Source organism: Ogataea angusta (genome assembly GCF_019207475.1).
Source record: "Ogataea angusta isolate 61-244 chromosome Unknown 61-244_NODE_4_length_877678_cov_91.023368, whole genome shotgun sequence".
NCBI lineage: Eukaryota > Fungi > Ascomycota > Pichiomycetes > Pichiales > Pichiaceae > Ogataea > Ogataea angusta.
Genome location: NW_025065218.1, coordinates 383,071 through 407,937, shown reverse-complemented (window position 1 = coordinate 407,937; position 24,867 = coordinate 383,071). Strand labels below are relative to the sequence as shown.

The 24,867-nt window shown below is 50.0% G+C and overlaps 18 protein-coding genes across 18 annotated transcripts; 11 read left to right on the top strand and 7 right to left on the bottom strand.

Moving 5' to 3' along the window:
- Window positions 1-57: 57 nt before the first annotated feature.
- On the top strand, window positions 58-804 carry KL928_002219 (uncharacterized protein; the record flags this gene model as incomplete). Its single annotated transcript, XM_043202671.1, has 1 exon — window positions 58-804. The coding sequence occupies one exon, from the start codon at window positions 58-60 to the stop codon at window positions 802-804; it is 747 nt and encodes a 248-aa protein (XP_043060424.1).
- A 67-nt stretch (window positions 805-871) lies between these two features.
- On the top strand, window positions 872-1,783 carry KL928_002218 (uncharacterized protein; the record flags this gene model as incomplete). The annotated part of the gene is made up of 1 exon (XM_043202670.1): window positions 872-1,783. The coding sequence occupies one exon, from the start codon at window positions 872-874 to the stop codon at window positions 1,781-1,783; it is 912 nt and encodes a 303-aa protein (XP_043060423.1).
- An 80-nt stretch (window positions 1,784-1,863) lies between these two features.
- KL928_002217 (uncharacterized protein) lies at window positions 1,864-3,651 on the top strand (the record flags this gene model as incomplete). The annotated part of the gene is made up of 1 exon (XM_043202669.1): window positions 1,864-3,651. One exon carries the CDS (start codon window positions 1,864-1,866, stop codon window positions 3,649-3,651), a length of 1,788 nt encoding a protein of 595 aa, XP_043060422.1.
- Window positions 3,652-3,653: 2 nt separating this feature from the next.
- Window positions 3,654-4,850, bottom strand: KL928_002216 (uncharacterized protein; the record flags this gene model as incomplete). Its single annotated transcript, XM_043202668.1, has 1 exon — window positions 3,654-4,850. One exon carries the CDS (start codon window positions 4,848-4,850, stop codon window positions 3,654-3,656), a length of 1,197 nt encoding a protein of 398 aa, XP_043060421.1.
- A 124-nt stretch (window positions 4,851-4,974) lies between these two features.
- Window positions 4,975-5,223, top strand: KL928_002215 (uncharacterized protein; the record flags this gene model as incomplete). The annotated part of the gene is made up of 1 exon (XM_043202667.1): window positions 4,975-5,223. The coding sequence occupies one exon, from the start codon at window positions 4,975-4,977 to the stop codon at window positions 5,221-5,223; it is 249 nt and encodes an 82-aa protein (XP_043060420.1).
- A 452-nt stretch (window positions 5,224-5,675) lies between these two features.
- On the top strand, window positions 5,676-8,735 carry KL928_002214 (uncharacterized protein; the record flags this gene model as incomplete). The annotated part of the gene is made up of 1 exon (XM_043202666.1): window positions 5,676-8,735. One exon carries the CDS (start codon window positions 5,676-5,678, stop codon window positions 8,733-8,735), a length of 3,060 nt encoding a protein of 1,019 aa, XP_043060419.1.
- A 175-nt stretch (window positions 8,736-8,910) lies between these two features.
- Window positions 8,911-11,160, bottom strand: KL928_002213 (uncharacterized protein; the record flags this gene model as incomplete). The annotated part of the gene is made up of 1 exon (XM_043202665.1): window positions 8,911-11,160. The coding sequence occupies one exon, from the start codon at window positions 11,158-11,160 to the stop codon at window positions 8,911-8,913; it is 2,250 nt and encodes a 749-aa protein (XP_043060418.1).
- A 131-nt stretch (window positions 11,161-11,291) lies between these two features.
- On the bottom strand, window positions 11,292-11,612 carry KL928_002212 (uncharacterized protein; the record flags this gene model as incomplete). Its single annotated transcript, XM_043202664.1, has 1 exon — window positions 11,292-11,612. One exon carries the CDS (start codon window positions 11,610-11,612, stop codon window positions 11,292-11,294), a length of 321 nt encoding a protein of 106 aa, XP_043060417.1.
- Window positions 11,613-11,637: 25 nt separating this feature from the next.
- On the top strand, window positions 11,638-12,743 carry KL928_002211 (uncharacterized protein; the record flags this gene model as incomplete). Its single annotated transcript, XM_043202663.1, has 2 exons — window positions 11,638-11,655; window positions 11,877-12,743. The coding sequence occupies 2 exons, from the start codon at window positions 11,638-11,640 to the stop codon at window positions 12,741-12,743; spliced, it is 885 nt and encodes a 294-aa protein (XP_043060416.1).
- A 136-nt stretch (window positions 12,744-12,879) lies between these two features.
- On the top strand, window positions 12,880-13,581 carry KL928_002210 (uncharacterized protein; the record flags this gene model as incomplete). Its single annotated transcript, XM_043202662.1, has 1 exon — window positions 12,880-13,581. One exon carries the CDS (start codon window positions 12,880-12,882, stop codon window positions 13,579-13,581), a length of 702 nt encoding a protein of 233 aa, XP_043060415.1.
- A 213-nt stretch (window positions 13,582-13,794) lies between these two features.
- KL928_002209 (uncharacterized protein) lies at window positions 13,795-14,889 on the top strand (the record flags this gene model as incomplete). The annotated part of the gene is made up of 1 exon (XM_043202660.1): window positions 13,795-14,889. One exon carries the CDS (start codon window positions 13,795-13,797, stop codon window positions 14,887-14,889), a length of 1,095 nt encoding a protein of 364 aa, XP_043060414.1.
- A 48-nt stretch (window positions 14,890-14,937) lies between these two features.
- Window positions 14,938-15,695, top strand: KL928_002208 (uncharacterized protein; the record flags this gene model as incomplete). The annotated part of the gene is made up of 2 exons (XM_043202659.1): window positions 14,938-15,600; window positions 15,669-15,695. The coding sequence occupies 2 exons, from the start codon at window positions 14,938-14,940 to the stop codon at window positions 15,693-15,695; spliced, it is 690 nt and encodes a 229-aa protein (XP_043060413.1).
- Window positions 15,696-15,738: 43 nt separating this feature from the next.
- On the bottom strand, window positions 15,739-16,161 carry KL928_002207 (uncharacterized protein; the record flags this gene model as incomplete). The annotated part of the gene is made up of 1 exon (XM_043202658.1): window positions 15,739-16,161. One exon carries the CDS (start codon window positions 16,159-16,161, stop codon window positions 15,739-15,741), a length of 423 nt encoding a protein of 140 aa, XP_043060412.1.
- A 131-nt stretch (window positions 16,162-16,292) lies between these two features.
- On the top strand, window positions 16,293-17,072 carry KL928_002206 (uncharacterized protein; the record flags this gene model as incomplete). Its single annotated transcript, XM_043202657.1, has 1 exon — window positions 16,293-17,072. One exon carries the CDS (start codon window positions 16,293-16,295, stop codon window positions 17,070-17,072), a length of 780 nt encoding a protein of 259 aa, XP_043060411.1.
- A 37-nt stretch (window positions 17,073-17,109) lies between these two features.
- Window positions 17,110-17,631, bottom strand: KL928_002205 (uncharacterized protein; the record flags this gene model as incomplete). Its single annotated transcript, XM_043202656.1, has 1 exon — window positions 17,110-17,631. The coding sequence occupies one exon, from the start codon at window positions 17,629-17,631 to the stop codon at window positions 17,110-17,112; it is 522 nt and encodes a 173-aa protein (XP_043060410.1).
- A 465-nt stretch (window positions 17,632-18,096) lies between these two features.
- On the bottom strand, window positions 18,097-19,620 carry KL928_002204 (uncharacterized protein; the record flags this gene model as incomplete). Its single annotated transcript, XM_043202655.1, has 1 exon — window positions 18,097-19,620. One exon carries the CDS (start codon window positions 19,618-19,620, stop codon window positions 18,097-18,099), a length of 1,524 nt encoding a protein of 507 aa, XP_043060409.1.
- Window positions 19,621-19,709: 89 nt separating this feature from the next.
- KL928_002203 (uncharacterized protein) lies at window positions 19,710-21,290 on the top strand (the record flags this gene model as incomplete). Its single annotated transcript, XM_043202654.1, has 1 exon — window positions 19,710-21,290. The coding sequence occupies one exon, from the start codon at window positions 19,710-19,712 to the stop codon at window positions 21,288-21,290; it is 1,581 nt and encodes a 526-aa protein (XP_043060408.1).
- A 435-nt stretch (window positions 21,291-21,725) lies between these two features.
- Window positions 21,726-24,812, bottom strand: KL928_002202 (uncharacterized protein; the record flags this gene model as incomplete). The annotated part of the gene is made up of 1 exon (XM_043202653.1): window positions 21,726-24,812. The coding sequence occupies one exon, from the start codon at window positions 24,810-24,812 to the stop codon at window positions 21,726-21,728; it is 3,087 nt and encodes a 1,028-aa protein (XP_043060407.1).
- Window positions 24,813-24,867: the final 55 nt, after the last annotated feature.

The following is a 24,867-nucleotide window of genomic DNA, read 5'->3' as shown; positions in this document are numbered from 1 at the left end:
CTGCTTTGCACCGAGTTTTCAGCGTTGACAAAAAAACGTTTCCCCAACAACCTCACCATGTCTGTGGAAGAACTGAAAGAGTCGGTCGAGAAGCTCGAGAACAGAATCAGAGCCTTGGAGTCCAAGGCCGGTCTGACCACCAAGTTACCAGCCGCCCTGAGAATGGTCCTCATCGGACCACCGGGAGCAGGAAAGGGTACCCAGGCACCAAACCTCAAAGAGAAATTCTGTGCCTGCCACCTGGCCACTGGTGACATGCTGCGTTCGCAGGTCGCCCAGAAGACTCCATTGGGATTGGAGGCCAAGAAGATCATGGACCAGGGTAAGCTTGTGTCCGACGAGATCATGGTCAACATGATCAAGGATGAGCTGGCCAACAACCAGGAGTGCAAGAACGGCTTCATTCTGGATGGCTTCCCTAGAACCATTCCTCAGGCCGAGAAGCTGGACCAGATGTTGACTGAGAACAAGACTCCGTTGCAAAAGGCCATTGAGCTCAAGATTGACGACGAGCTGCTTGTTGCCAGAATCACCGGTAGACTTGTTCACCCTGCCTCGGGAAGATCCTACCACAAGATCTTCAACCCTCCGAAGGAGGCCATGAAGGACGATGTCACTGGTGAACCATTGATCCAGAGATCCGACGACAACGTCGATGCCTTGAAGAAGAGACTGGTCACCTACCACGAGCAAACCGAGCCAATTGTCGAGTACTACAAGAAAGCCGGTATCTGGTCCGGCATCGACGCCTCGCAACCGCCAAAGACCGTCTGGGCTGACATCCTGAAATGTCTGGGTCAGTAAAGTTGCCCGTAATTTGGCAGAGTGTAAAAACAAGTTGTCTATATAAAAATACAACCTCTCTTTTGCAATGTCTTTTATATTCAAGTCGCCGCTCGATATAGAGCTTCGTCTTGACGGAGAGGACTCGCGCGAGACGGTAGAACAGAAGGGCATCAAGGGTCGCAAGGAGAAACTGCCATTGTACAAGGACGGCGAGACCGTTAAGGGCCAGGTGACCATACGAACCAGAGACAACAAGAGGGTGGAACACACAGGAATCAAGATCCAGCTTCTAGGCACGATAGAGACCAACAACGACGGCCTAGTGACCGACAATTTCCTTTCAATGGCGCACGAGCTCGCCAGTCCCGGCGAACTCAGACATCCAGAGACGTTTCCGTTCGAGTTTAGAAATGTCGAGAAACAGTACGAAAGCTACCGCGGCATAAATGTGCGTCTGCGGTACTACCTCAAGGTGACTGTTTCGCGCAAGTCGGCAGACGTGATCAGAGAAAAAGAGCTGTGGGTGTACCAGTACCAGGACCCGCAGAGCGAAGGCTCCGAGAGTTTAGTGCCTACAAGCTCGGTGAAAATGGATGTGGGGATTGAGGATTGTCTGCACATTGAGTTTGAGTACTCCAAGAACAAATACTCGCTAAAAGACGTGATTGTGGGAAGAATATACTTTTTGCTGGTGCGACTCAAAATCAAGCACATGGAGCTGTCGCTCATACGAAGAGAGTCGTGCGGAGCGCCGCCGAACCAGCTGAACGAGAGCGAGACCGTTGTCAAGTTTGAAATCATGGACGGAGCCCCTGTCAGAGGAGAGACGATTCCAATAAGACTGTTCTTAGGCGGATTCGACCTGACACCGACGTACAGAGACGTCAATAAGAAATTCTCTACAAGGACGTTTCTCAGCCTAGTCCTGATAGACGAGGATGCTCGTCGGTACTTTAAACAGAGCGAGATCATACTGTATAGGGAAAAGAACGAATAACTTCCAATGGCCAAGGCTGTGCACAAGTTGAATTATTTTTCCTTAGTATTTACTAACGGCTGTGTAAAAAAGATCTTGACATGTTTAGTTTTGCGTGTGTGGAAAGGTCCACAGCCATTCCCGTCCACTCTGACAAAATTGATCTGCCCGCGTCTGTGCTGGAAACTCTTGTGAAGCAGCACGATCCATTGCCGCATCCCCTGACGTTTCGACTTGCCACCGCCACCAATGTGTGCTACGCCGGTGTTCGTGAATTCAGTGCTCCAGAAGACATGGTACTTGTTTCTGGCGATTTGTTTGGGGTCTTGAAAGGGGAGAGTGGAGGCCCGGTTCAGGCAGAGCTGATTGAGCTGCCGAAAGCCACCGATCTGAGTATCAAACCGCTAAAATTCTACAAAAACATTTTGGACTGGAAATGGTTTTTGGAGGCAAAGCTCACGAAATATTATTGTGCGCTCACACGAGGGCAGACTCTGCATCTAGAAGACGAGTTTGGCTCGTACGAGCTTCTGATTGACAGGCTTGAACCGGCGCCTACCGTTTGCATCATAGACACAGATATCAATCTGGACATTGTTCCTCTGAACGACGAAATGGCCCGGCAATTTTTGCACAGAGAGACTATCGACGCTATTCGCGTCAACGAAAATGCACAGACCGATAAGCTGCTCAAGCTCGAGCTAGAAGATCACGAGCGTGTGCTTATCACTGCCGATACCGACTTTGTCGTTTCCAACATGTCCAATGTAAGCGACCATTCTTTTATATGGCATACATTGAACGGCGACAACAAGATAGTGCTACAGAATACGTTTCCATACTGCGAAAAGACACTGTATCTGCTGCCCTTCGCGCCCACGCTGGTCCAGCTATCGGCGTACTCGACTGAAACAGCCAATCCCGTTTCCTCAGCCAATGTGTGCAGTAACTGTGGAGCCACGGTAGCTGCTGCCTCAAAGATAATGCACGAGAATTTCTGTCTGCGCAACAATGTCAAGTGTCCGCGTGGATGCGGCAAGGTGTTCCTCAGAACCGTGCCTGATAATCATTGGCACTGCTGCGGAGCGTACGGAGACGACGAGACATCTCTCAAGAGACACCAAAAATACTATCACGATCCCGTGCCATTGGAGTGCTCCCGATGCTCCCAGACGGTCTCGACCAAATTAGTGGATCACTGTGTGCATCTTGCTACGAGCTGTCCTTATACGTTGCATGAGTGTAGATTTTGTCATTTAATGGTGCCCAAGATGGAAGCATCTACAGATGCCCTAATTTCTGGGATGTCGCAGCACGAGCTCGAATGCGGATCGAAAACTACAGAATGTCCAAGATGCAAGCGAAACGTCAGACTTAGAGATTTGGAGTCGCACATGCAACTACACGAGCTCAACAGGGTGGCGAAGCCCAAACCTGTGATCTGCTCAAATGTCAATTGCATCCGAGAAGCAGCTACTTCAAACGAGCTGAGATTATGTGAATTTTGTTTTGGGCCACTATATTCACCTATTAATGATCCAACAGGCCAGAAATTGCGCAGCCGTATCGAACGACGATACATTCTGCAACTAAACTCTGGCTGCGGAAGCACGTGGTGCAAAAATAAAGAGTGCAAATCTAGCGGGATGGCGTCCTTCAAAAATATCGGCGACATCCTAAACCACATTAAAACACAGTTGATGAACTCGTCGGTATTCTATTTCTGCGTCGATCTAGCTACTACCAAAAAATCGATGATGGTCTCGCTGCTGTTGGATGAACACGAATATGATAGAGCGTGGATCTGCAAAGCGGTCCAAGCAAGAGACAACCTTGAAGACGTAAGGTCCTGGCTGAGTAATAATGCAGTGAGAATCGACGAGGTGTGAGCTCACTTAAATAGCTTGGTAATAGAAACGGCACCTTCCTCGTTCTTATTCATGACCTTGGCGACGGCAAGCTCAAAGTCTTCCTGTGTAACATGTATTCTTCTTTCCCTTAATGCGTACATTCCGGCTTCTGTGCAAACTCCCTTGATCTCAGCACCAGAGCAGCCGTTCATCTTCTCGGCGATCTTCATCAGATCGATTCCTCTTGTCAGGTTCATCGATCTCGAGTGGATTTTGAGAATATCTGTTCTAGCGTTCAATGTTGGTGGTGGAAATTCAATCTTTCTGTCAATTCTTCCTGGTCTCAGAAGGGCAGGGTCCAGGATGTCCAATCTGTTGGTAGCCATGATGATCTTGATGTCCTTCGACGACTCAAAGCCATCCAGCTGGTTCAACAGCTCCAACATGGTCCTTTGCACTTCAGAGTCGCCTCCACCCGATGAACTTTCCACTCTCGAGGATCCAATGGAGTCGATCTCATCCATGAAAATAATGGAAGGAGCGTGTTCCCTGGCCATCACAAACAACTCTCTAACCATTCTTGATCCCTCACCAATGTACTTCTGGACCAGCTCCGATCCTGACACTCTGATGAATTTACAATCTGTGTGGTGAGCCACCGCTCTGGCCAGTAACGTTTTTCCTGTTCCCGGTGGTCCGTACAAAATCACACCCTTTGGCTGAGCAATACCCAAACTCTCGAAAAGCTCTGGGTGCTTCACCGGAAGCTCAATCACCTCCTTGATTTCTTTGATCTGCTTGTCAAGACCACCAACCATGTCGTACGTGGAGTCTGGCACTTTTTCAACCATCATAAGCGAGACCAATGGGTCCACTTTGTTGGGCAAGATCTGGTGCAATTCATATGTGTCGCTTCTAAGACAGACCCGCAAACTTGGGGTGATCTTCTTGATATCGATGTCATTCGCCACATTCACCACATACTTTCCCTCTGGGTGAACTTTCACTAGGACCTTCTTTTTCCCCATAACCTTCACAACCTCCCCCACATAAGAACCTGGCTCTTGTAGAAGCTTCAACTCGTCCTTGAGTGCCCTGACTTTGGCATTCAATGCATTTCTCTGTGCCTCCAGTCTTCTCAGATTTTGCGTCTTATCGTTGACCTGGATTTCGAAATCCTGTATCTTCTGTTTGAAGAATGGTTTGATGCCTGCTTCGTGTGACGCTGCGGTCGCCATTTTGCAATTGATTGTTAGTTCGAAAAGAAGCTTTCTTTAGAGTCGTTGATTTTATTTTGGTGGCGAATGGAAAACTAACAATCGGTGTAAAGGTGCAGCTGGTGCCCTTTGCTGATAAAATTACATGCTTCTCCGTTCGTGGCTCTCAGGTCTCGTGTTCACAGGCCTCGCGGCATGCTTCCAATCGTATTGCAAATGCGATTGCGAGGTGAACTACGAGATCCTCGAGCTCGACATCGCTCACGGCTGTAGTCAGTGCACAGTGCAATATTGTCTGGACCAGAAAATTGACATGTGCAGAGATCCAGAGAACCGCGAATTGATGACGGCGTACTGTTTCCGTAAGTACAGAGAACTAGACCCACAAAGCTAACCACGCAGAACGGGAATCTTACAAAGACATGATTATTATCTACGGATTCTGCTTGATTGTATTGGCATTGCTGGGAAGCATGGCAGCAAAAATGCTGATTGGCAAAATTGGGTCACGATGAGCGTATAACTCGCGCACGCTGAGCAGATCTAGACGCAGTGCTTCCTCCGATAGATACGGCTCTGCTGAACGCTAAAATCGTGGATCAACGATGACTTTCCGGGTAACGGTGAAAATTTATTGAAAGCGAACAAAACCAAAAAAAATCTTTCTCTTGTAAAAAAGGTAATTGTACCAATATATATCTTATTTTAGGTATATATATCAGGAACTTCCTACTCGTAGTTCCTTAGAAACGTGTTTGCTCACGTGGAGTCCGTTCGGTACCTTTTTTTTCTATCGGGATCAATACTCCTTTGGGAATTTTTCATCAACCCATTGACAATTTGATCATGTCGAATCCAAATAGCGTTCCTCCCACAGGGAATACGCATCACCATTACAACTCCAATTACCACAAGAACAGGAGAAACAATGGCAGCTATAGCAATTACAACCCGTCCCATCCTCAGCCTCCGTACTATCAACAGCAAGGTTGGACAGGATATATGACCCAGCCATATCAGGCGGCCGCACCTGGTTATGCTTATAGTTACTACGCGCCACCTCCACAAGGAGTTCCAGGGGGACCTTACTATGCACCTCCGCCACCGGGTGCTATTGCCATTAGCCCTACGTTGCCGAGCTCTGCGACTCACACCCCGGTGTCAAAACCCGTCAACCTGAGTATCAAAAATAAGAACGGTGAGGCTGTCCAATTCAATAAAGGCCACTCCAAAACTGCATCTTTGTCATCTTCTTCGTCATCCTCCACGCCTGTTCTGTCCAAAGTTAACGCCTCACTGCCTGCTGTTCCGCCGTCAGCTAGTTCGACTGCGTCTGTGCCGATGTCACCAGGCAAACCAGATGTCGCACCAGCAAAGCCAGCCCAGCCGGAGGTGAAGAAGGCAAACGAGGAATTCAAGGCCAAGTTCATGGAGCAACTCAGGCTCAAAAACTCCAAAGCTAGTTCAGAGAAAAAGGAGGAAAAGCCGCAACCTATTAAAGAAGTCGAAAAAGAAGTAAAACCTGACGCAGCCTCTGAAATAAAGGAAGCACCTAAGGAGTCGCCCAAAGAATTCTCCAAGGAAGCCCCAAAACCGGTCGAGAAACCTGCAGATCCTAAAGAAGAGCAAAAGGAGCCTGCTAAGCCTGTCGTGCCAACTGCACCTGTTGAGCAACAAAAGGAGGAGGTCAAGGAGATCGAGAAGACCGAGAAGATTGAGGAGACCAAGGAAATTGAGGATAGTCAACCAGAATCCAAGCAAGCTGAAAAGTCCGAGGAGCCACAGGCTGCCCCAGAATCTTTCGCTGAGTCAACTCAGGCTAAGCCTGTTGCAGCAAGCACTCCCTCTGTGGATGAGCCAAAAGAAGAGGCACAACCTTTATCCGTGAAGGAAGCACAAATAGATGCTGCTCCCGAACAAACAGAAGGCCCAGAGTCTTCTGCTGTTGCAGACAGCCCAAATGATACCAAGGATGAGACAACCGAGGCAGTGGAAGCTGAATCTCCAGGTATAGACAAGACATTCGATATGACCCGCTTTTTCGCTCAAATTTCGAAAGCTACTCCAATCAAGGACATCTACGCTTTCCCCTACAAAGAGGGACAAGAGAAGCCGGATCCAAGATTGCAAAATGCTTCTAAAAATAAGTACAGTCCGCCATTCTTGCTTCAATTCCAGCCGATCTGTCAGTTCCCTGTTGATGACGAGTGGGATGCCAAAGTGCGGTCCATCATTGACTTGGTTGGTGCCAAGAAAGAGTCACGCGATCGCGGATTTTCTAGATCTGGAAGTCAGTTTGGAAGAGGCGGTCCAGGCTCGTCTAATGCTATGCCAAGAAGTGCCACCCTTAGAGGTGAGTTCGGATCCAGAAACGGTTCAAGAGGCGGTTCTAAAAAGAAGATGGGTCTTGGGTCTCGTGAAAAGAGTCAAAGACAGGGATCCAAAAAGCCTAGAAGATTGGATGATGATAGGGATAACAGAGACGAGGAGACCGAGGCTGCTAAGCAGGCTGCTGAGGTCAAGCCGTTGGAAAAGTCTGCTAATAGATGGGTTCCAAGATCGCTCAGGAACAAAGAGAAGGAGGTTCGTTATGCTCCAGATGGTGTCACTGTGATATTAGAAGAAGAAGATGTGGAGGCCAAGGTCAAATCGCACTTGAACAAGTTGACTTTGGATAACTTTGACACTATTTCCGCCGAAATCATCAAGATCGCCAACCAAGCGCAATGGGAAGACGATGTCAAGACATTGAAGCAAGTCATTGAGCTCACCTTTGCCAAGGCTTGTGATGAGCACTTGTGGTCTTCTGTTTACGCAAAGCTGTGTTTGACGCTCTGTACCGATATTTCTGAGGAAGTGGAAGATAAATCTCAGCCTAGACCAGAACAAGTTCCGAAGCGTGTCTACTCCTCTGGATTGGTTCGGAAGTTGCTGTTGTCCAGATGTCAAGCAGAATACGAAAAGGGCTGGTCTGATAAGTTGCCAACTAACGAGGACGGTACTCCATTAGAGCCTGAGATGATGTCCGATGAATACTATAAGTTGGCAGCCGCCAAGAGAAGAGGGTTGGGACTTGTTAGATTCATTGGTGAGCTGTACTACCTGAACCTGCTTTCGGAGAAAATTATCATCAAGTGTCTTGTTGATCAGCTTTCTGACTCCGACTCTCCAAGCGAGGACACTTTGGAGACTTTGACACAATTGTTAACGACAACTGGTGCCAAGCTTGACTCCAGCAATAGAGGCCCATTGGACTTTGCATTTGAGAAAATCAACCACATCATTAATCACTGCCAGCTGTCATCTAGAATCAAGTTCAAGCTTATGGATCTTTGTGACTTGAGAGCAAGTAGATGGGCAGATGCCAAGTCAAATGCCGGGCCAAAGACTATCGCTGAGATTCACCAAGAGGCCGAGGCTAAGCGTTTGCAAGAGGAAAGAGATGCCATCAGAAGGCGTAAAGCTGATCCAAGATCTGGCTCTTCGAGATCCAACAGCTCGAGATCCAATTCGAAATGGGGAAACAGCAATCAGATTTCTTCTAATGACATATCAAAAGTTGGTGTTGTGAGGAACTCGTCGGAAAGATCTCTCGGACCTTTCAACAAGCAGAAAAGCAAGCTGTCCTCCTCCAAACTAAGTCAGCAGCAATTTACCACGGTACCGTCTGCTGGATCCGGTAACTCTTCTGGCGCCTCAAGCGGACAGAAAGGTGCGGGCACTCCTCCTGACGAGCCAAGAGAGGCATCCAGGAATATCTTTGCTGCTTTAGGCGACCATGAAGACGAAGACAGTGATAGAGAAGCAGAAAACCACGAACCAGAACCAGAGCATGAAGAGGCTGATTCCTCCTCCGCACAACAAGAAGGTGTTTCTGCTGCTGCAGAGACGAAGTCACAAGCCTGAACCCCAGAAACGAGAGCGAGCGTAGGCGCTTAGCTTTACGTCAACTTTTTTCATTTCAGCGAGACTTCTATGGTTCGCGTTTGTAATGTCGGCATCTTTAACGACCACTAGTCACACATATTATTGTACAATCAAATTATGCTCAGAAGCAACAGTAAGTTATATTTATAAACCTTTAGTGTTGGCTTTCAACCATGAGCTGGACAAACTCGTCTGCCGGGTTGCTGCCAAATTTAGCTGTGTCGATGTTGAAAAGAACCTTTTTGATGGACACATTGATTGTCTCACTGCCGAACGCAGCCTTCAGCTTGTAGATGATATCTTTTCTTTCTTCGGAGTCTTTTCCAAAAGATGCCAATTCCATAACAGAATACAGCTCCTGGAGATTGGTGAGATTGTTGACAAGAATCTCGTCATTGAAACAGTTGAGCACGTCGAGACTCTTGAGCAATTCGTGATTGGAAGAAGTGGCCAACACAATGAGTCTGTGGCCTTCTGGAGGCGATTTTTTCAGTCTAGACATTAGGGCTCTCAGGATCACAGAGGAGAATCTAGGCCCAATGGGCACAAAGTCAATCAGCGCCTCAATGTCGTCAACAATCAGCACATTCAATGGCGACTTGTACGCGTCTCTAAATGTGTTATCGATGAACTGAACCTTGGCAGATTCGGACATGCCGATCATCTCGTCAGCAGTGATGATTCTAATAAAGGGGAACTTCGAATTGAGCCCCAGGTAGGAAGCCAGCGCAGTCTTACCCGATCCTGGAGGACCGTACAGCAACAGGGAAGAGAAGTTGAAGTTTTCAGAACTCTGCGTTTGCTCTAAGGCCCTTTGGACACGGTGGATGATATGGTCGATTTTAGGAGAATATTTGAGAATGCCTCCCTTGACGCAATCGTGGAGATCTTCCTCGTGGACACCAAAAGCAGGCTTAACCTCATCCAAAGCGCTCAAGAAACAGCTCATATCCAGAACGGTGTTTTCGAGGTCGCCGGTAATCTCTCCCACAGTGCCCACCTTGATGTGCTGATTTAAAGCAAAAGAGGTAGCCGACTTGATCAGACCTTCGAGTTCTGCTCCAGAGAAGTTCTTGGTCAGCTCCGCAAGTTTCTCCAGGTCAACATCTTTGCCCAAAGACCCGTTCTCCTTCATTTTCTTGGTCTTAATCTCCAAGATCTGTTTTCTGCCCGCGGCGTCCGGCAGATGGATCTCTACCTGAACCTCGAATCTACCTGGTCTGAGCAGCGCTTCGTCAATCAAATCTTTTCTGTTGGTCATACCAATGACCAGGATGTTGTTGAGTTGGTCCACACCGTCCATCTTAGCAAGCAGCTGGTTCACCACATTGTCGGCCACTCCGGTGCCGTCTCCGCGCGAACCACGTTGCTTGAACACAGAGTCCAGTTCGTCAAAAATGATGATGTGCAAAGACGAGCCGTCGCCTTTTTGTTTGTACTCGGCCTCTGCGTCTTTGAACAGGTTTCTGATGTTCTCCTCAGAGGAACCGACATATTTCGACAATATCTCTGGACCGTTAACAATCTTCGGCTCCTTAGCGTTCAGCATCTTCCCAATTTGACGTGCAATCAAAGTTTTACCTGTACCTGGAGGACCGTACAGCAACATGCCCTTCACGTGCTGAATTCCCAGCTTTTCGATCAAGCCGGGAGGGAATATACGCGAAGCAAAGGCTCTGCGAAAAATCGAAGTAAATTCCTTGTCGAGACCTCCAATGCCCATGTCCTCAAACTTGAAGTCTGGCCGAATGATAGCGTCAGAGTTGGGGCGCGTGCTGGAGGCCTTCAGATTGACCAGTCCGTCAGACCCTTTGAAGAAATTCACTTTGGTCTGTTTCACACAGATACCCTTATTCATTATGTCTGTCGAGGTGGGCACATCCTGCAGCTGGACCTCTCCCAAATCGATGACTTGCGAGGAGAGGATCTTGACCTCGAAATAGTTGCCTTTGAACTCGAATAGAAGGATCTGCGATGGCTGGAGAATCTGAGTGTCGAACCGGTGCACGAACGTTTCGCTCATCTCGTCGGGGTCGAATTGTATGTTGTTTGCGCGGTTTCTATTCCAAAAGTTGATCTCCACATTCAATGTGCCCAAATAGGCCCCCTTCTTGCCGTTGGATTGAAACAGGTCGTACGGTGCCACTGCTATCGTTTGGTCAGTGGACCAGGACCCCCAGAACCTTTGGTTCCCGCTGAGTCCTATGGTTCCGGGCATGCATTTGGTGGTGGCGACGCAACTGAACACGAATTTGCCGTCGCAGATCACGTAGCTACCGTCCTGGAAGTCCTGTGGAGACACGGCGACACAATTGGACTTGGCAATCTCGTTGTCTGGCGAGTTCTTGACCACGAGGCTACGCGCAGAAGGCGCAGCGTGTCTTCTAAAGGGCAGTTTTTCCATTCTGCTAAAGGACACAATATTATTTAAATATAATACAAATGTTAGTAGATTAAGTTTTTTTGGTGCAGAGATGGAAAAATGAGCTTTTAGTCGAGAATATGTTCTTCTCTAGTACAAACCATTCTATAGTATTAGCGTTGCTGGAACATCTGTCCAAACTGAGAGGCCATTCCCCCAGATTGCTGGTACTCAGTCATGACGCTTTCCAAGAGCGTCAGAGCGCACAACAAGCCAGTCAGCGCTCCGACAGCCAGGCCTCCAGAGAGTCCAAGGGCCTCGACACTGCACACAACCACCGACACAATCAGTGCGCCCGTGGTGGAAGCCACCGGAATGATTTTTCCAAGCTCTTTTCCGACAGCTGTGTCTCTATGACCGATGAGAGTGATGTCCTGCTCCTTGAATTGTTTGGCAATGTCTCTACCGGAGGAGCCTGAGATGTTGCTCCACATTTTAGAGAAAGCCGTCGACACCACAATGACAAACAGGGAGAACGTGACCGGCCTGACAACATAGTGTAGTGGCGAGGCGCCCTTAGGAGAGGCAGACACAAAGTAGAGCAGGCCCGAGGTCAGATTGTACGTAGAGGAGTCGAACTCGTCCAATTTCCAGCTGCCGATGTATTGCACGTACGGCACGGTATTGAAGATTCTGGTGAGAGCGAACCCGATAATGTTGAGGTTGTACAGCACGGCGTAGGTGAACAGTAGAGGCAGTGCTCCGCAGTAAAGCAGCTTGATCGGGTACACAGAGGCCATGGACCTGACTTTAGCGGACTTGATAGGCACCTCAACTCTGAAGTTGCCAAAGTACACACCCGCAGCCAGGGCGGCGAGGGTGACGTAAATTTGGGTCAGGTTGGCCAGGTTGTCTCTAGTGAATGCATCGTAGATGGCCAGACCAAAAGGCTTGTTTTTGATGTTTCTAATCAATTGGATCAAGGCACCGTGGGACTCAAAGCCTCTGGCGGTGAGGGTAGTGGTGAATCCAAGGAACGAGGTGACGAACTGGGTGGACGACGAAACAGTGATGATTGCCAGAATTCCCGGGCCGAAACCGTAACCCTTATCCAGAAGCTCCACCAGAAGGGCCGTGATGAGCGCCATGAACGTCAGCTGGACAATGTAGGTCAGCTTGCTCCAAATAGGCAAGGTTGCTTGCGAGGTGAATTGGTCGACGGGGTCAAAGTAGCCGGCAAACGAGAGCAAGACGGCGTAGACCAGGGCGATCAACACCGCGGTCAGTTTTTGCCAGGACTGGAAAAGCTCTCTATCGGATCTGGATTCGAAGTTGATTTTGATGACTTTGAAGCCCGCAAGAATCTGCCACAGGAAACCGGCCGTGACGACGGGCAACAGCCCGAACTCCAGCGCCGTTCCGGCCTGGGACGCAAATGGGACCCGCAGCCAGCCAAAGGGGTCGGCTATGCGGTCCTGCGCCACGTTACTCAGTGGAAGGCCGGCAAGCAAGTACACAGCGACCGAGGCGATGGTGTAAACGATTTTCTCATCGAACTCGATTTTCTGGTAAGGATACTCGACTTCCGGCAGAAGCGAGACAAAAGGTTTAGCAAGGTCCAATAAACGGACTGTGGTTAGTCAATTTTGCATGCCCACGTTAAACTTACTGCCACTCATTATTAAGTTGTCCAATTTGTTTCGGATGCTTAATTTTTCAACGAGGGAAAAAAAGTTGGAGTCGATCGTCGCTACTGAAAACATGGAATCCGATCAGATTAATATTGACGCACAGATAGATTACGATGCCGCTATTCGGTATTGGAGCGGGGTGGAGCCCTCTGTGGACGGCGTGCTGGGCGGTTTTGGAGAGTCCACGAGCGTGCCGAAGGCCGACGTGGTCGGTTCTATGACCTTCATCCGCAAACTGAAGTCGCGCTTCTCGACAGAGCCCGGGAAGATCAGCTATGGACTGGATTTTGGTGCAGGCATTGGACGAGTCACAAGAGACTTCCTGCACAAGGTCTGCGAGAAGGTGGACCTGCTGGAGCCTGTGAAACCATTTGTCGACCAGATGTACAGAGAGCTGGCTCCGCTGGCAGAACAGGGTAAGATTGGCGAGATCTACCAGATCTCGATGCAGGACTGGGTCCCACAGGAGCACGGCAAGTACTCTCTTCTGTGGTGCCAGTGGTGCTGCGGCCATCTGCCAGACGATGCGTTCCTCGTTTGGCTTGGTCGGTGCAAGGATGCGCTGCAAGAGGACGGACTACTGGTAATCAAAGAGAACAACGTTAACGGGGATGAGGACGTGTACGACCCGGAGGACTCGAGCAAGACGCGCTCCGACAAGAATTTCCGGCTGCTGTTCGAAAAGGCCGGCTGGAAGCTGATAGCTACGGATCTACAGAAAGGAGTGCCTAAAGAGCTGTATCCGATCAGAATGTATGCATTAAAGAAATAAATACAGAGACTAGTAGTTAGTAAATCTGCTCTCAGATAGGGGTGAAAGACTTTTGATGGAAAGTTTTTATCTTCATGCTATTCAGTTGAACTATGCATTCATAAGTCATCATTAAGCGATTTACTTACCTTCTTCTCGCTGGAAAAGTGAAAAATATTTTTGAAAAAAAATAATTTCGCAGGGTATATTTATACACGGTACTGGAATTTATTCATGAATGTTCCTCTGGAGCACGGGAATATTCTGAAGCACAAAAACGACCTAATCCGGTCCAGTGTGGCGAGCGTAAAACGTATCCACATTTACGAGTTTGACAATGCTTTATTTCGCTCGCCATTGCCTAATGCACACTTATTTAATGCTGAGTCCATAGATCTCATGACCAAAAACCCAGACCCGCTTTCGAAATTCAACTGGTTTTCCAGCGTACGCGTATTAAAGGAGGTGGGGAAAACGCGGGTGGACGAAGTTTCACTCAATACAGAAGGACTTTGGAACGACATACTTCGACAACTGATTATAGAGTCGAACGCAGACAAAAACACACTCACGATACTCTCGGTCACACGCATTCCCGAACTGTTCACGAGCATGATCTTGCGACTTCTGAAAACGGCTCAGCTCGATGATTGTTTTGACTGTATTTTGATGAACGAGGATCCCAATTTCCTCGATCTGATTGTTTCTGCTACCACGCCTCTGTGCCACGAGCTAGAGGATATAACCTTTTACGCGGCCACTAAACAGCTGCATGTGGACGGTATTGGCTGCCTGAACATCGCGGTGCCGTTTGAGTCCTCCTACCTGCTGCCGCAGCTCGAGGTAGCCATTGTCCAGGAGATGCTGCTTGGAGAGCCTTTCGAGCTGCGTCGCAGTATTTTTTCGTCCTACTACATGCTCAGCCCAGAGTCGCGCCAACAGCTCCTGCGGAGGACCGTTACGGAAGATTTCATACCCCTAGAGGACCGTCCGGGGTTGTCTTTTGAAGGCGAGGGAGTGCTTATAGGAAAGAACCAGCTGTCTCAGAGCAAGTTGGACGAGCTTGGGGGTATATCCAAGCCTGTCATTATTGGTGCTGTCAGTCTGGGTAGCGTCAAAGGCCGCATTTATGCCATGAGGGTGATCATTAACGACGAGAACGCACAGACGTATTTGCAGCCACCAGTCATTGTGATTGCGCGAAAACCAGATGTGCTGCTTAAGGAGGTAGAGGACATTGACAACTGGCAAACGACTCGCGAGCTATTCAGTTTGGATGCCCGAATCGAGTACAAGCAGATATTCAAGATCCAGAGCGAGAAAAAATAGAATGTATTATAGTACGCGAAAAATAAATAAATAATCCTAGTTATCGATATGGGTCGCGGCGATCGCATACTGGATAGAGCGTGGGCCCGGTTCACTGACTCCGATCGGATAGCAATAACCGACACGGGCGCATTGATTGAGGAGATCGAACAGATTTGGGGACGGGCGCTTCTATCCCCGGACTACAAGGCATTCTGGATTGACACGATCCTCGAGCATCCCAGCAGAAGTCTAACCAAGCACGAGTTTTTGGTGCTATTTAAGATGCTTTTTGAGGTCGATTTCGAAGATTTATTTGATACAGACACAGATCTCACGAGGCGAACGGACACGAGAACAATAAATCGGAAGGCACCTGTGGCATTGTCCCTGGTGGAGCAGAAACAGAAGCTGTTCCAGAAAATTAGCATACTGAAAGGCACGTTAAACGCGCAGCGCAAGCGGTCGGTCAACGAAGACCGCACAATGGAATTGCAATTGAATAGACGACTCGTGGACTGCTACGAGACATTAATCCAGGTTTACGAGCAGCTAGCTGCCCAGCCCGCGGACTCGGCGCTGGTGCTCGCGGTGAGGCGCCAAGACGAGCTGCTAGCGCGTTTTCAGCGGAAACTGAATCGCACGGCCAAAATCAAACTATGGCGGTCTTATCTGACGCTGCTGGTGGCTGGACTGCTGGCATTTTGCGTTGTTTCGTACGTTATGGGGCTCGTCGCTGACCTCCCGGCGACCGAAGACGATAACATAGCACCGGCAGGCTATCGACGGCTGCCGAACAGGTTTTTCGACTCGCTGAACCCGATTGACAGGCTTTTCTATAGCGGCCTGGAATGGCTTGGATATGTGTAATCAATACTCCCAAGTCTTGCAATCGACGCACGTGTCGTCGCGGCTGGGCTCGGGCGACTGTCCAGTGACGAGTTTGCCTCCATGTTTGTTTGGTTTGTCTATGTGACTGAGCTTAAGCTCGGGATAAAGATGATCTCTGATGCGTTGCTTGAGGAGCTTGGAGTCTGGGAACCCATCCTCCTGTTTCCTGTCCCAGATTACGACCCAATCCGCGTTCTCGTCTCTTTTCACCGCCACTTGAAACGTCCCGGCAACCAGCGAAGGAGACAGCATGGCGCAGTTCACTGTTAGCGTGGTTTCATTCTCGTCGATGGCCTTCGAGGAGAATGTCTGCAGAATCTCCTGTTGGTACCATGCGGCACGGAGCATCCACTTGCACCTAACACAATAGGAAATGTTGACTGCCGGATACGCAATGGACATTGTGCTAACTTACAAAAAATAAATAGGCTATTTTTTTTTGCGGGGCCCTGGCTCAGAAAATTGTGCGCGCGAAAGTGCGGGTGATAATCAGCAAATATATATACCAACTTTGCACAGACACACAGTCAGCCATGGTTTGCGACACGATAACATATCATCCGACTCTCACAAAACTGATCAATTTCCTCGAGACAAACAATGGCCGTGACAAGCTGCTCAGAACGCTGCAATACGTGACGAAGTTGCTGGCTTATTATCTCCTCAGGACAGGCTCCAGCGTGAACAGCTACTATCTGGTGAGAAGACTGCAGGAGTTGTTTACTCTCAGCAGAAAGCCGTTGAGAGCCCTGAAGCCGCTGAAACACCTCAAGGCGCTCTCGTTGACCGTCGACAACGAGCTCGGCGACGGGTACACAAAGCTGTTTGAGAGCGTCAAACAGGCCAGCTACTCGCTGTACTACGGGTTCGACACTGTGCACTGGCTCAAATTGTTGGGACTGCTGCGGAACAGAGACGGCAAACTGCTCGTGAAGATCGAGCAAGTGTGTAGCTTCTTCTGGCTCGTGGCTCTGGTTTCGGGCCTTCTGCAAAACGTCAGACAACTCAGAGTGTCGTATTTGAGAAAACAGGAGCTGCTCAAAGAGCTGGCCTCGGGCGATGATCAGGATCCGCTGGACAAGAGAGGCAACCTGGAGAAACAGAAAGAGACCCTCGACGCCCAAAATACCCAGCTCCACAGAGCAAAGAGAGACCTCGTGATCCATGCTCTCAACAGCCTGGTGGCCATCAACGGCCTCAGCCAGAAACGTGTCAACAATGGTGTTGCGGGTGGAGCTGGCGTGATCACTAGTGTTCTGCAGCTCCAGGACCTGTGGAACGCCACCGGCACGGCCGAATCTTCTGTGATATGATTTAACGCGAAATGACTTCTTTTAATGATTGATATATTTACAGTTCGATCTTGATTTTGCGACGCGCGTTCTTCTTGTCCTTTAGCTTGCGCTTCGCCTGTACTCGCGCCTCCTTCTCCTTTTTGCGCAAATCCTCCCACCGCTCCAGCGTCGCCTCGTCGGTCTCCTTCCTTGGCTCTCCACACCTCTGCACCGCGCTCACAAATTTCTCCAAGCACTCCATCACATTCTTCTGTCTGTATCTGGTGGAGTCGCTCATAATGAGCACGTCGCCCGCGTTTGTAAAGTAAGGAAATCGTTTGGACTCTGGACAACTTCTGTCGCTGTAATTGGCCATCAGCTGGTCAAAAATAGCTGGATCGACCCAGGTTCCCCGAGCACTCTGCCACCCCTTCGCAGAAAGACGAAGAACGGCCTTCGACTCGGTCCTATTCACATGCTGGCCACCGGGTCCGGACGACCGTGCGTACGTTATGTTGAAATGCTTCAGCATACTCGAATCGGCTCTTAGCGGAGGCCAGCTACCTCGGCTGTAAAACCGCACAAACCTCGCAAACATTTGAAAAATATTTAGCGGCTGTGCATCTTGTCAGTGGTAGAAAAAAAATTATTGAAAAAATGAAGGAAGGGGTCGACAGGGAATTGAACCCTGGACCTCCTGCTCCCAAAGCAGGAATCATACCACTAGACTACCGACCCGTTCACGTTACGTCAGGTGTAACACGGCTACCTATCGTGTTTACAGACTAGCTGCAGCTCAATAGGTGTACCTTGCCAACTTAATCTCGGCCTTTACAATCTCTCTGGGCCTTTTGTAGGCTTTACATCTCCGAACAATTACGGTGATGCAATAACATACTTTCATGCATACTCTTTATGTAGTTCTTATAGGTTAGCATCGAGCACGTCATTCAGTACCACCATTGATACTGTCTCTCAGCCAATACCGTCCATTCGGTCTCTTCCACCGAGCCAATATGAAGCACAATGTTGCTCTAGTGTAAGCATAATGCATGGCTATTCATCACTCCAACTTAAATAACACCTTCAAGTTCTCATACATGAGATAGCTGATTGAAACCGCAGGAGCCACCTTAGCCAGATTTGGAACCAGGCCCTTGAAAAGTCCAGGAACACCTTCCCGGGTTACCGTCTGCTTGAACACGTCGAAGAAGCCATCGTAAGTGTAAGGATGCGCGAATGTTCCCTGAGCCTGCAATCTCGTTCGGAGGAGGTTGATTGGGTACACCATGGTGGCTCCAAAGGTGCCGCTAACTGCACCCAGAGTGAGCACCAGGTAGTTCGGGAGTACCACGTCGTCGACAGAACAGTGCTGTTTTTCGGCTGTTTTTTTCATGTACCATTTTTTCACAGTGGAGAAAGTTCCGAGGTCTAAAGCCGCGTATGGGAACATTCCACCTAGTCCCAGCGGTAGTCCTCTGTAGAATATCCTCACTCCCCCTTCTTTGAACATGTCTTTGGCGGTCTTCACAAGTAGCTTGTTACCCTTTTCTTTTGAGTCCAAAGATGCGCATTGGATTCGATATTTGAGCGTGTCTATTGGATAAACGGTTATCTGTGCAATAACTCCACCAACACCCCCGGACACGAAAGTTGACACTTTCGAAAGCTTCGACACGTCATCTACTCCCTCGACACCGCACAGAAACTTCTTGGTGGCCTCAAACGACCCGAATTTCATCGCGCTCTCGGGGAACACTTTGAGGACGTTGAGTCCATTTCCAACATAAAATGCACGAAGTCCACCCTGTTTGTACAATGTTTTTGCGGCGCGGACCAGTGGCGACTGTATCTTCTTCTTGGGCACCGGATGATGCACTTTCTCCTGAATTTTGCTTTGCAATTCTTGTCTGTTGTTTAAGAGCGTCGACGCCAGGTCGGTTCTGGCAATCAGGAACACCTTGACTCGATCGAATGGCGCCGTGCAGGTTCTGGAAACAACACCGGAAAGCCCTCCCGCAAGAAAATATCCTACGCTCTTGAGGACGTCGTCGCTGACGGTGACGTCTCCTTCAGAGGAGATATTCTCCATCTCATCGTTGAGGAATTTGAAGGCTGTGCGGACCCGCGATCCTTCCAGCCGCGGAATGAGCAGCAGCCCGTCACGAAACATCTCGAACGTGACAAACCCGCGGTCTTCGAAGTCTAGTTTTCTGAAAAAGGTGTCAACCTCAGATGGAGTGGGTTTTAAACCCAGCTTGAACAAGTACGACTCCACATCCTTCTTTGTGACCTTGCCGTCGTGGTCACGGTCGACGTTCTCAAAACCTTTGGCCAATTGGGCCTCTGCCTGGATGAGGTACTGGTTAAACTTGTCAAAGCTGATCCAATCACTAGCTGCTTCTTGGCCAGCAAGAGACTTGTAGATCTGAGAGATTGCGAAATGCGAGTCCTTGAGCGGATGGTCGGTAAATTGCAGCGCTCGCTCAAAGTCCTCGAGCGTGAACTTCCCGTTATTTTTTGTATCGATCTCGTCAAACAGCTTCTTGTGGCGCTGCAGCCGCTCTGTCAGGCTTTCTTCAGGCATGAACAAAACAAGTCTGGGAAGTTATTTTTTTCTTTGGTATTTCGACGCGTCGAAAAACTTCGTTATTTTTCTTCCACTTTTCTCTTCCAATGTCGGTCAACATATTTGGCGACCAAGTCACTGAAGAGCGTGCTGAGAACGCGCGTCTGTCGTCATTCGTGGGCGCGATTGCCGTTGGCGACCTTGTGAAGACCACGCTGGGCCCTAAAGGAATGGACAAGCTGCTGCAATCCTCCTCTTCGGGCGACTCGATGGTCACCAACGACGGAGCCACGATCCTCAAAGCTATCCCTTTCGACAACCCTGCTGCCAAGGTGCTTGTCAATATTGCCAAAGTTCAGGACGACGAGGTTGGAGACGGAACCACGTCGGTGACCGTGTTTGGCTCTGAGCTTCTACGGGAGGCGGAAAAACTCGTTGATCAGAAGATCCACCCACAGACCATCATTGAGGGCTACAGAATTGCCTGCCGCGCAGCACTGGCCGAGCTGGAGAGCCTAGCTGTCAACAACGTTGACAACGAGACCAAATTCAGAGAAGACCTGATCAACATCGCCAAGACTACACTTTCGTCCAAGATTCTGTCCCAGGACAAAGAGTACTTTGCCAAACTGGCTGTGGACGCTATTCTAAGACTGCGTGGCTCGACAAACCTCGATCGAATTCAGATCATCAAGAAGGCGGGCGGCAAGTTGTCAGACTCGTTCCTGGACGAAGGATTTATTCTGGACAAAAGAATCGGCGTTGGCCAACCAAAAACGCTCAAGAACGCGAAAATCCTGATTGCAAATACCTCCATGGATACGGACAAGGTCAAAATTTTTGGTGCAAAGTTCAAGGTGGACGCCACTAGCAAGCTCGCGGAGCTGGAGCGTGCCGAAAAGGAAAAAATGAAGGCCAAGGTGGAAAAAATTCAGAAATTTGGTATCAATTGTTTTGTGAACAGACAGCTGATCTACGACTGGCCAGAACAGCTGTTGAGCGATGCCGGAATCACCACTATAGAACACGCAGATTTCGAGGGTGTCGAAAGACTGGCCCTTGTCACCGGCGGCGAGGTTGCGTCCACTTTTGACAACCCAGAGAAGGTCAAGCTCGGCTACTGCGACTCGATCGAGGAAGTTATCATTGGAGAAGACATCATGACCAAGTTTTCTGGCGTGGCTGCAGGTCAGGCTTGCACCATTGTGCTTCGAGGAGCCACCGAGCAGGTTATCGACGAGGCAGACAGATCTTTGCACGACGCCCTGTCGGTGCTTTCTCAAACTACCAGAGAAACAAGGACTGTTTTGGGCGGAGGCTGCTCAGAGATGAACATGGCTCGTGCCGTGGAACAGGCCGCTCAGAAGGAGAGCGGCAAGAAGTCGCTTGCCATTGAGGCCTATGCCCGTGCTCTGAGACAGCTGCCAACCATTCTTTGCGACAACGCTGGGTACGACTCGAGCGAACTGGTTTCGAGATTGCGCTCATCCATATACAGTGGAATGAGCAGCTCGGGATTGAATCTAAACGAGGGAACAGTTGACGACATGAGACGGTTGGGTGTCTTGGAGAGCTACAAGCTGAAGAGAGCCGTGGTGTCGTCTGCTTCTGAGGCGGCCGAGGTGCTGTTACGTGTGGACAACATCATCCGTGCCAAGCCTAGAACGGCGGACCGCGGAATGCACTAGTGATACATAGCTGGAATACCATAATTGAGAGAGCTGTAGAGAGTGAAAGGCTGGAACTGAGTTTTTTTGTGAAGGTCCGACCTTCCAGGGCTGCTCAAGGTCTGCTGGTTAGTTCAGTTACACAAGAAATGGGTCGGTAGTCTAGTGGTATGATTCCTGCTTTGGGAGCAGGAGGTCCAGGGTTCAATTCCCTGTCGACCCCTTCTTTCCTTTTTTTAAATTATTCTTTTTGTAAAGACCCCGGTTGCAACATGTTCACTAGTTGTGCTGATGGCACCAACGTCAAAAGCTACTTGCTTCTCTACTGCACTGCTAAGGAGAACGTTCTTTAAATCAGCTGCCTTCCCTACGCATACGTCGCCTGGCAGCATTTATTTATTCCTTTAATTTAATAATCTCTCGAATTTAGTTTAATAAATTTTATTCAGTGCTTATCTAGTAAACCTCCAGAACATATCTGCCATCCTCCTTCAATTCCTCGACCTCCTTGGCGCTGTCGATCTGCACACCCTTCTTGGCCGCGTCTGCCTCCAGAATGTCCTGCAGACAGGCAGTGATGTCTGGCACAGGCCAGGTAGGACCACACAGGTAGAAGTGGCCCTTCTTGGAAATCATCAGGTCGGTCAGCTCCTCTAAGTTCTCTCTGATCTTGTCCTGGATGTACACCTTCTTCGGCTGGTCTCTAGAAAAGGCTGCTCCGATGTAGGTCATGATACCGGAGTTCAAATAGGCCTCCCAGTACTCACCATACAGATACTCCTGTCTCTTGTGTCTGGACCCAAGGTACAGGTAAATCTCGCCAATCTCGTGGGCCTGGGTCTGCTGGAAGTATCTCTCCTCCACAAACGCCTTGAACGGAGCCAAACCCGTGCCCAGACCCGCCATGATGATTGGCTGGGTGGTCAATGGTGGCAACTTCATGATCGACGTCTTGACAGACACCACGAGCTCCTCGCCGATGCGCAGGTCACTCAGGTACTTCGAGCACTGGCCGTATCTGGTTCTGCCCTTCTTGTCCTTCCAGTCGACCACAACGACCAGCAAGTGCACCTCGTTCGGATGCAGCTTCTGAGATGACGCGATCGAGTACTCTCTTCTTTTCAGGGCTGGAATCAGCTGCACAAGCTCCTCGGCCGAAGGTCTCGCGCTCGGGAACAGCTCGAAAATGTCCACGTAACTGTAGAACTCTTCCTCCTGGTAGGTCTTGAGCAGCTCTGCACCGTCTGCACCGCCAAGTTTTGTGAGGGTGGCCTTTTCATCGGCGTTGGTAGCATACTCTGCGAGCGACTCGTAGAACCGTTTTGGCGGCTTTCCGAGCACGTCTAGGTTCTCGATGAGCGCCTGTCGGACGGTACGCACCTCAAAAACGGTCTCGTCCTCCTTGGAGGCCACCTCGACCAGGGCGTCTGGCTCCAGACCGTACATCTGTATGAACTGGTCCACGATCTCCGGGCTGTTTCTGCCGTGGATGCCGAGCGCCTCTCCGATGTTGTACTTGAGACCGGTGCCGCTCACGTCGAATTCGATGTGGAAAATGTTCCGGTCGTAATCGGTTGGTGTCAGCCGTTTGTTCTCCTTCACCTTGACCACAAAGTTCTGCACCGGCAGGTCTGGCCGCAATGCCTTAGACACGCCGTATGCCTCCTTGAACATCAGCTTGCGCACCAGCTCCGAGCGTGGTTCGACCTTGACGCCCGTGGTGTCCACAAATTTCTCTCTAGGATTAGGCTCGAACGAGGTCTCGACAAGGTCGACAAACTTAGTCTCTTGCTCGTCTTCTTCGCCGACCTCCTTGACGGCGACCTCTAAAACGTGCTGCTCGACCTTCTCTACCAGCTCGGCAATCACCGACGCCAGCAGCTCGGCCTCACTGCCGAAGGCCTGCAAAATCTTGGTCACAATAGCTCCCGTGTCCAGCTCCGGGTATGCGAGCTTCCAGAACGCGACCTGGATCGCAATTGACGCCGTGCGGCCCTTGGTGGCCTCCTGCTCGCCCACGGTGTTGAGGTCGATCACCTTGAGAGTGCGCTGTTCAGCCAGCAGCCGCGCCTTGAATTTCGACGACAGCGTCTTCTCGACAAACTTGACCTCGTCAAACTTCTGTTCCGGCCCGTTCACCACAAGCAACGAGCCCGTTTTTTTGAGACTCTTGAGCACGTCGACCTCGTTCAAGATCTGTGCGTCCTCAACAACAAGGACGTCGAGCAAATCGCTCGAGACGGAGCCGGTACGGATGTCCGCGGAAAATACACCAGAGTTGACCGTGTTGTCAAACTTCGGCCGGTACTGGATGTCCATGTCGGGCACCAACGAGAGCGCGTGGGTGATTTTGGAAGGCACGTCCACGAACGGCGAGTTGTCTGCGGTCAAGAACCGGAAATGGGAGCCTGCCTCTGCCGCTGACGCAGCCAGCCGTTCGAACTCTGCCACCGTCTCCTCGACAACCTTCAAAAAGCGCTGCTTCACGTAGAGAGCAGCCTGAACGTCGAGCTTGAGCAGGTTGACGCCGTGGTACTTCTCGCCAATGACAACGACCTGCTTCGTGCTAGCTGGGACCAGGTCGACAAACTTGGCCACCTCGAACGGCAGCGCCGTTCTCACGTGCACGAACGCCACGTTCAGCCGCTTCAGCAGGGCGGTCTCCTTCGAGCCGTACGCCACGTAGACGGTCTCGGCGCCCTGGGGACCGTGGTATTCGAATGGAGCGTAGCTGGTACCCAAGACCTCGTTAAGCACAGAGAGCGCGAACGACAGCTTCGAAACCGCCGGCAGCAGCTGGATCTTGCCGTTCAGCTTCTCGTACAGCTCGTCTGCAACGGCCCGGATCCGCTCGTTCGAAAGCGAGCCCGAGATCGTCTGGTTGGTCTTGAGGAAGCTCAGACCGTCAAACAGATGGACCGTAGTGATCTTGAGCTTGGCCAGAGCGTTGGTCAAAATGGCAAAGTGCTGGGCTTCGACCGCGTCCAGCGAGTGCAAAACTGGCAGCTTCAAATTCTTCGCAACGGACAGGACCTTGGAGTACTGCGAAACCAGCTGGCCGCTCTTAAAGTCGTACTCCAAGCTGGCAACGTTCAACGACAGAGCCAGATTATGGTGGTTTTGGTTCTGCTGCAGCAAAACGGGCTCCATGTACTCCAGCCCAGAGCTCGGAACAATCACAGACACAGGCTGGCCGTCAATACTCTCGTTCAGATAGCCCAGAATGAGGTTTCCGCAGCCAGATCTCACCTCCAAGTTGTACAGATGAGGGACATTGTTGTTGAGGTTTTTTCTGTTCAGCTTGTTCCACAAGCCCAGCAGCGAGCGCCTGTCTGGGACGTCGTGGTGGCCCAGCAGATCGTAGCTGAAAATCTTGTCGTTCAACAAGTAGACGGCTGATAACAGAACGTTAAAGGGGGACGTCAAAACACGGCCCTTGAGCTCATAGGGGTCGAGCGGAAGCCCAAAAGGGGAGCTGATCGTCGCCGACGAAAGAGCCACGGACGTTGAGATGGACGGTTCTCCTTCGGAAATCGATGGCATACTCTATCTTGAAGACTAATAATTCCCCATATATTTTTTTTTTCAAACACCGATT